This window comes from Coregonus clupeaformis, chromosome 24, assembly GCF_020615455.1.
Source record: "Coregonus clupeaformis isolate EN_2021a chromosome 24, ASM2061545v1, whole genome shotgun sequence".
In the NCBI taxonomy this organism is placed as follows: Eukaryota; Metazoa; Chordata; class Actinopteri; order Salmoniformes; family Salmonidae; genus Coregonus; species Coregonus clupeaformis.
Window position 1 is genome coordinate 5,554,550 of NC_059215.1, and position 9,242 is coordinate 5,563,791.

At 46.1% G+C, this 9,242-nt stretch overlaps 1 protein-coding gene across 3 annotated transcripts in view; it reads right to left on the reverse strand.

The window, feature by feature from the left end:
• hdac6 (histone deacetylase 6) overlaps positions 1 to 9,242 on the reverse strand; it is a 43,608-nt gene that overhangs the window by 24,035 nt on the left and 10,331 nt on the right. For all 3 annotated transcript variants that reach the window (XM_045206992.1, XM_045206993.1, XM_045206994.1), the window contains 4 exons: positions 9,153 to 9,242; positions 8,646 to 8,820; positions 8,109 to 8,349; positions 7,141 to 7,269 (listed from right to left, as the gene is read on the reverse strand). In XM_045206992.1, coding sequence (XP_045062927.1) covers positions 7,141 to 7,269; positions 8,109 to 8,349; positions 8,646 to 8,820; positions 9,153 to 9,242 — 635 coding nt within the window. The remainder of the gene's footprint in view (positions 1 to 7,140; positions 7,270 to 8,108; positions 8,350 to 8,645; positions 8,821 to 9,152) is intronic.

The window sequence follows — 9,242 nt, forward strand, 5'->3', positions numbered from 1 at the left end:
ATCCTTTCCCTACTTGGAGTAAATCAGTGAACAACAACGCCCAGGCCTCTACTTCCGGTCTATACTTACTATCTACACCTTATGGACAGAGTTAATTTTACAATAATTCTATATCTATATATATATAAAAATATATATATTTATTTATTTATTTTTGCTCCTGAACTTCTTCTACTCTCAACCTCTCCGATCATTTTCATGATGTCCATCCGGTTTGCTTCTAAATGCCATATCCTTCTAACTGTGCTCTTTCCCAAAAGCTCCCAACATACAACCTATATACTTATTATGGACACAGTATGCTTACATTATTAGCTATCTTTGTTATTATTTGTTGTTATTTGTTATTAGTCCCATCCTTCAACTCTATTCAATACCTCCCATCTATCTCTTAACACCATCCATATAGGATTTCTATTTGCCATATATATTTCAAACCGTACTGTGATGTTTTACAAAAGTTCTGAACCTTTCTATTCTCATTGCTTCTACAGATTGTGAATTAAAAATAAACATTTTTGCTAAAAGTATTATTATATTATTGATTGATTGACTATGACTTTTCAGATCACCCAGTAATGCTATCTGCAAGGTTAGTTCCAGGTAAATATTGCAATCCTTTAGCCATTCCTGGACCTGTGTCCAAAAACAAGCTACAAATGGACAGAACCAAAACAAATGATCTAATGATTCTATCTCTTCACAGCAAAATCTGCAGAGCTGGGAAGATTGTATCCCCATATAAATAACATTCTATTGGTAGCAAGAATTTTATATAATAATTTAAATTGAAAGATTCTAATTTTTGAATCCGGTGTCGTTTTGCGTGTCAGTTCATAAACACTATGCCATGGGATCGGTACGTCAAAGATCTCTTCCCAACTATTTTGCAATCTATATGGGACTGCTGTCAATCCTTTGGTCCTTAAGTGAAACTGATATACTTTTTTATTTATCACAGTTTTCCTTAACCAATTATGTTCTTTAATGCAAGGCCGACAGACAAGTTCCTTACTTTCTCCCCCTTCAACTTTCCTCTTCCACTTTTCGTGTAAGGCTGCAATTATTTGGTTGTAATTATGGGTAGAGCAGACATTTCCATATGTTTTTGTTAGCTGCATGTGCGACATAACTCCACCAGTCCTACCGATGATATCATTTACGAAGATTATACCTTTTTTAAACATTCTGTCAAAAAATAAAGGTTTTTTGTCAATTAGTATATTTGAATTTAACCACAATATTTGTTGCATTATTTGTTCTGTCGTTTCTGGAGGATTAAATTGAAATTGCAACCAACTTTCTATGGCTTGTTTTAGAAATAGTGACATTTGGGAGATTATTTCCTTTTCAAATAACTGAAAGTGAGAGGTTGTAATCTGAATAAAGGGAAAAAGGCCTTTCTTGAACAGTGGGTGAGACAATCTTACTAATTTGCTTGAGAACCAGTTCGGATTTAAGTATAACTTTTGGATGACTGAAGATTTTAGTGATAGGTCTAATGCTTTAATATTTAATAATTTCTGTCCTCCGAATTCATATTCATTATATAAATATGCTCTTTTAATTTTGTCTGGCTTGCCGTTCCAAATAAAATTGAATATTTTTTTCTCATATAATTTAAAAAACTGTTTGCTAGGCGTAGGCAAGACCATAAGCAAATAGGTAAACTGGGATAATACTAAAGAGTTAATCAGGGTGATTTTTCCACAAATTGACAGGTATTTTCCTTTCCATGGTAGTAAGATCTTATCTATTTTTGCTAACTTTCTATTAAAATTTATTGAAGTGAGATCATTTATTTCCTTTGGGATATGTATTCCGAGTATATCCACATCACCATCAGACCATTTTATTGGTAAACTACATGGTAATGTAAAAATTGTATTTTTAGTGATCCAATACGTAATATAGTACATTTGTCATAATTTGGTTTTAATCCAGAGAGGTTAGAAAATGTATCTAGATCCTCTATGAGGCTGTGGAGGGATTCTAGTTGTGGATCTAAAAGAAAACATGAATCATCTGCGTACAATGACACCTTTGTTTTTAAGCCCTGTATTTCTAATCCTCTGATATTATTATTGGATCTGATTTTAATAGCTAACATCTCGATGGCCACAATAAATAGATATGCCGATAGTGGACAACCTTGTTTCACTCCTCTTGACAGTTTGAAACTTTCTGAGAAATAGCCATTATTTACTATTTTACACCTAGGGTTACTATACATGATTTTGACCCATTTTATAAGAGATTCTCCAAAATTGAATACACCATCATTAAGTTTGCCGACGACACAACAGTGGTAGGCCTGATCACCGACAACGATGAGACAGCCTATAGGGAGGAGGTCAGACACCTGGCGTGTGGTGCTGAGACAACCACCTCTCCGTAAACAACCACCTCTCCCTCACATCACTAAGGACCTATCATGGTCCAAACACACCAACACAGTCGTGAAGAGGGCACGACAACACCTCTTCCCCCTCAGGAGGCTGAAAAGATTTGGCATCAGCCCTCAGATCCTCAAAAAGTTCTACAGCTGCACCATTGAGAGCATCTTGACTGGCTGCATCACCGCTTGGTATGACAAGTGCTTGGCATCCGACTGCAAGGTGCTACAGAGGGTAGTGCGTACGGCCCAGTACATCACTGGGGCCAAGCTTCCTGCCATCCAGGACCTCTATACCAGGCGGTGTCAGAGGAAGGCCCAAATAATTTACTCCAGCCACCCTAGTCATAAACTGTTCTCTCTGCTAACGCACGGCAAGCGGTACCGGAGCACCAAGTCTGGGACCAAAAAGCTCCTGAACAGTTTCTATCCCCAAGCCATAAGACTGATGAACATCGACCCGGGCTATCTGCATTGACCCTCTTCTTGCACATCGACTCAGTGCTGCTACTCCTTGTGGGTAGTCTAATTATTGTTTATTTTATTGTGTTATAATAATAATAATAATAATAATAATAATATTAGATACACAGCAGTAGATACACAGCTACGGACACAGTAGATACACATATTCACTTCTGGCATCCCTCAAGGCTCAGTTTTAGGCCCGATTCTATTCCTCTATCATCTACATGCTCCCCCTTCCTCTCCTAGTCAGAAAACACGCTATCCAATTCCACTGGTACGCTGACGATACACAGATCTACATAAAAACAACCCCGGACTACCTAACCTCCTCAAACACCCTCACTAGCTGTCTGGGTTGTCATCAATGCCAGGGCCCGTATCCACCAAATTTATCTGAGTAGGAGTCCAGATCTAGGATCAGTTTAGCTTTTTAAATCATAAGTAGCAGCCCTATAGGACCAGTAACAGCCCTATAGGACCAGTAACAGCCCTATACGACCAGTAACAGCCCTATAGGACCAGTAGCAGCCCTATAGGACCAGTAGCAGCCCTATAGGACCAGTAGCAGCCCTATAGGACCAGTAGCAGCCCTATAGGACCAGTAACAGCCCTATAGGACCAGTAACAGCCCTATACGACCAGTAACAGCCCTATAGGACTAGTAGCAGCCCTATAGGACTAGTAGCAGCCCTATAGGACCAGTAGCAGCCCTATAGGACCAGTAGCAGCCCTATAGGACCAGTAGCAGCCCTATAGGACCAGTAGCAGCCCTATAGGACCAGTAGCAGCCCTATAGGACCAGTAACAGCCCTATAGGACCAGTAGCAGCCCTATAGGACCAGTAGCAGCCCTATAGGACCAGTAACAGCCCTATAGGACCAGTAGCAGCCCTATAGGACCAGTAACAGCCCTATAGGACCAGTAGCAGCCCTATAGGACCAGTAGCAGCCCTATAGGACCAGTAGCAGCCCTATAGGACCAGTAACAGCCCTATAGGACCAGTAACAGCCCTATAGGACCAGTAGCAGCCCTATAGGACGTAGAGTATAGGACCAGTAGCAGCCCTATAGGACCAGTAACAGCCCTATAGAGTAACAGCCCTATACGACCAGTAGCAGCCCTATAGGACCAGTAACAGCCCTATAGGACCAGTAGCAGCCCTATAGGACCAGTAACAGCCCTATAGGACCAGTAGCAGCCCTATAGGACCAGTAACAGCCCTATAGGACCAGTAACAGCCCTATAGGACCAGTAACAGCCCTATAGGACTAGTAGCAGCCCTATAGGACCAGTAACAGCCCTATAGGACCAGTAACAGCCCTATAGGACCAGTAGCAGCCCTATAGGACTAGTAGCAGCCCTATAGGACCAGTAACAGCCCTATAGGACCAGTAACAGCCCTATAGGACCAGTAACAGCCCTATAGGACCAGTAACAGCCCTATAGGACCAGTAGCAGCCCTATAGGACCAGTAACAGCCCTATAGGACCAGTAGCAGCCCTATAGGACCAGTAACAGCCCTATAGGACCAGTAGCAGCCCTATAGGACCAGTAACAGCCCTATAGGACCAGTAGCAGCCCTATAGGACCAGTAACAGCCCTATAGGACCAGTAGCAGCCCTATAGGACCAGTAACAGCCCTATAGGACCAGTAACAGCCCTATAGGACCAGTAACAGCCCTATAGGACCAGTAGCAGCCCTATAGGACCAGTAGCAGCCCTATAGGACCAGTAACAGCCCTATACGACCAGTAGCAGCCCTATAGGACCAGTAGCAGCCCTATAGGACCAGTAACAGCCCTATATGACCAGTAGCAGCCCTATAGGACCAGTAACAGCCCTATAGGACCAGTAACAGCCCTATAGGACCAGTAGCAGCCCTATCCGACCAGTAACAGCCATAGAGGACCAGTAACAGCCCTATAGGACCAGTAGCAGCCCTATAGGACCAGTAGCAGCCCTATAGGACCAGTAGCAGCCCTATAGGACCAGTAACAGCCCTATAGGACCAGTAGCAGCCCTATAGGACCAGTAGCAGCCCTATAGGACCAGTAACAGCCCTATAGGACCAGTAGCAGCCCTATAGGACCAGTAACAGCCCTATAGGACCAGTAACAGCCCTATAGGACCAGTAACAGCCCTATATGACCAGTAATAGCCCTATAGGACCAGTAGCAGCCCTATAGGACCAGTAGCAGCCCTATAGGGCCAGTAGCAGCCCTATAGGACCAGTAACAGCCCTATAGGACCAGTAGCAGCCCTATAGGACCAGTAGCAGCCCTATAGGACCAGTAGCAGCCCTATAGGACCAGTAGCAGCCCTATAGGACCAGTGGCAGCCCTATAGGACCAGTAACAGCCCTATAGGACCAGTAACAGCCCTATAGGACCAGTAGCAGCCCTATAGGACCAGTAACAGCCCTATAGGACCAGTAACAGCCCTATAGGACCAGTAGCAGCCCTATAGGACCAGTAACAGCCCTATACGACCAGTAGCAGCCCTATAGGACCAGTAACAGCCCTATAGGACCAGTAGCAGCCCTATAGGACCAGTAGCAGCCCCATAGGACCAGTAACAGCCCTATACGACCAGTAGCAGCCCCCTATACGACCAGTAGCAGCCCCTATAGGACCAGTAGCAGCCCTATAGGACCAGTAGCAGCCCTATAGGACCAGTAGCAGCCCTATAGGACCAGTAACAGCCCTATAGGACCAGTAACAGCCCTATAGGACCAGTAACAGCCCTATAGGACCAGTAGCAGCCCTATAGGACCAGTAATAGCCCTATAGGACCAGTAACAGCCCTATAGGACCAGTAGCAGCCCTATAGGACCAGTAACAGCCCTATAGGACCAGTAACAGCCCTATAGGACCAGTAGCAGCCCTATAGGACCAGTAACAGCCCTATAGGACCAGTAGCAGCCCTATAGGACCAGTAGCAGCCCTATAGGACCAGTAACAGCCCTATAGGACCAGTAGCAGCCCTATAGGACCAGTAACAGCCCTATAGGACCAGTAATAGCCCTATAGGACCAGTAACAGCCCTATAGGACCAGTAGCAGCCCTATAGGACCAGTAACAGCCCTATAGGACCAGTAACAGCCCTATAGGACCAGTAACAGCCCTATAGGACCAGTAACAGCCCTATAGGACCAGTAACAGCCCTATAGGACCAGTAGCAGCCCTATAGGACCAGTAACAGCCCTATACGACCAGTAACAGCCCTATATGACCAGTAGCAGCCCTATAGGACCAGTAGCAGCCCTATAGGACCAGTAACAGCCCTATAGGACCAGTAACAGCCCTATAGGACCAGTAACAGCCCTATAGGACCAGTAGCAGCCCTATAGGACCAGTAGCAGCCCTATAGGACCAGTAGCAGCCCTATAGGACCAGTAACAGCCCTATAGGACCAGTAGCAGCCCTATACGACCAGTAACAGCCCTATAGGACCAGTAACAGCCCTATAGGACCAGTAACAGCCCTATAGGACCAGTAGCAGCCCTATAGGACCAGTAACAGCCCTATAGGACCAGTAGCAGCCCTATACGACCAGTAACAGCCCTATAGGACCAGTAACAGCCCTATAGGACCAGTAACAGCCCTATAGGACCAGTAACAGCCCTATAGGACCAGTAACAGCCCTATAGGACCAGTAACAGCCCTATAGGACCAGTAACAGCCCTATAGGACCAGTAACAGCCCTATAGGACCAGTAACAGCCCCATAGGACCAGTAGCAGCCCTATAGGACCAGTAGCAGCCCTATAGGACCAGTAGCAGCCCTATAGGACCAGTAACAGCCCTATAGGACCAGTAGCAGCCCTATAGGACCAGTAGCAGCCCTATAGGACCAGTAGCAGCCCTATAGGACCAGTAGCAGCCCTATAGGACCAGTAGCAGCCCTATAGGACCAGTAGCAGCCCTATAGGACCAGTAACAGCCCTCATAGGACCAGTAGCAGCCCTATAGGACCAGTAGCAGCCCTATAGGACCAGTAGCAGCCCTATAGGACCAGTAGCAGCCCTATAGGACCAGTAGCAGCCCTATACGACCAGTAACAGCCCTATAGGACCAGTAGCAGCCCTATAGGACCAGTAGCAGCCCTATAGGACCAGTAACAGCCCTATAGGACCAGTAGCAGCCCTATAGGACCAGTAACAGCCCTATAGGACCAGTAACAGCCCTATAGGACCAGTAGCAGCCCTATAAGACCAGTAACAGCCCTATAGGACCAGTAACAGCCCTATATCTTTAACTAGTTTTCGGTAGAAGTTACCTGTGGCACAGAGCCAGCTCCTCTTCTAAGGCGAGTCGAGCCGGTATCCTTAGGCAACGGGACACCAAGCCCAGGTCCTCATGACGGGAGAAGACACGCTGGATCCTCTGGGGAAGCTCTGGATGGTGGCTGCCAACAACCAAATAACATGATTTATGTAGCGTCCGTTCAGCAGGAGGCAAGGGCTGGACAGTGAAGGAACCCTCAGGGGTAGGGGATTATTTAGTGTTTCTTTAACCAGGATTATCCACTGAGTAACAACTGGCACTGTTTTCCAGGGAGGGGGACATGTTTGTTTCTGGACAGGGCCTCAATGTCACACCTGTCCCACATGTTGTTGTGTCTTTGACTGATTCTCACCTGTCCCACATGTTGTGGTGTCTTTGACTGATTCTCACCTGTCCCACATGTTGTGGTGTCTTTGACTGATTCTCACCTGTTCCACATGTTGTGGTGTCTGTGACTGATTCTCACCTGTCCCACATGTTGTGGTGTCTGTGACTGATTCTCACCTGTCCCACATGTTGTGGTGTCTTTGACTGATTCTCACCTGTCCCACATGTTGTGGTGTCTTTGACTGATTCTCACCTGTCCCACATGTTGTGGTGTCTTTGACTGATTCTCACCTGTCCCACATGTTGTGGTGTCTTTGACTGATTCTCACCTGTTCCACATGTTGTGGTGTCTGTGACTGATTCTCACCTGTCCCACATGTTGCGGTGTGTTTGACTGATTCTCACCTGTTCCACATGTTGTGGTGTCTGTGACTGATTCTCACCTGTTCCACATGTTGCGGTGTGTTTGACTGATTCTCACCTGTCCCACATGTTGTGGTGTGTTTGACTGATTCTCACCTGTCCCACATGTTGTGGTGTCTTTGACTGATTCTCACCTGTCCCACATGTTGTGGTGTCTTTGACTGATTCTCACCTGTCCCACATGTTGCGGTGTGTTTGACTGATTCTCACCTGTCCCACATGTTGTGATGATCCATCATCCTTTGGTCGTACACCAGGCCTGTGGTCAGGTCCAGGCTGCCTGTTCTCTCCTCACAGACCTCTTCACTAAGCCCCTCACTGCTCTCTGCTGGGGTCAGGGCTGGGGTCAGGGCTGGGGTCAGGGCTGGGGTCAGGGCTGGGGTCAGGGCTGGGGTCAGGGCTGGGGTCAGGGCTGGGGTCAGGGGGTCGCTGTCTGATAGAGGCCCTCCCTCTGGAGACATAGCACAGACATGAATGGTTATGATGGGTTATGAAGAGGTTATGAAGGAGTTATTCATGGATTATAATTCACCAATTTATGAAGGGGTTATGAATGGTTATAAATGGGTTGTGAATTATTATGAATGGGTGATAAGGGGTTTTGAAAGGGTTATAAGGGGTTATTAATGGGTTATGAGGGATAATGAATGGGTTTAAAGGGTTATGAATGGGTTTAAAGGGTTATGAATGGGTTTAAAGGGTTATGAATGGGTTATAAGGGGTTATGAAGGGTTCTCCAGTACTTACCTAGTACCTGCAGACTGGTCCAGTAAGGGTACAGAGCAGAGATGGACCTGGAGATGGATTTCAGGGCACTGTCATGAGGGATGGACGGTGACCCCAGGCGGGGGCAGGACTCCCCCAGCAGTGACCTCAGACAGGCACATGCCCCCTCTGCTGTGGACTGCAGGTTATATCCTCCCTGAAACATGTCATCAACTCCACTCAACACAACTTTAGAAAACATTCAACACACATTGATTGTAACCATAAATGTGGATGCATGCAGTTAATGTAGATATATCACGTGGTATGGAAGCCAACCCAACCCAACTCAACGTTTACACAGGCAGCAGAATCATTTTCATTTGCCCAATTATTGACAAAAGATCTGATTTGATTGGTCAAATGACCAATTAGTGGCAAAAGATCTGATGTGATTGGTCAAATGGCCAATTAGTGGCAAAATATCTGATTTGGGCTGCATGTGTAAATTGCAGCTTAATAAAGATATCTAGAGCGTGTTGTTCTTACCTCCAGAACCAGCAACAACTTCCCCTGAGCCAGGCCCCGCAGCATGTGAGTTAGCACAGAGAAACACTGAGGACTGGCAGACATCTCCCC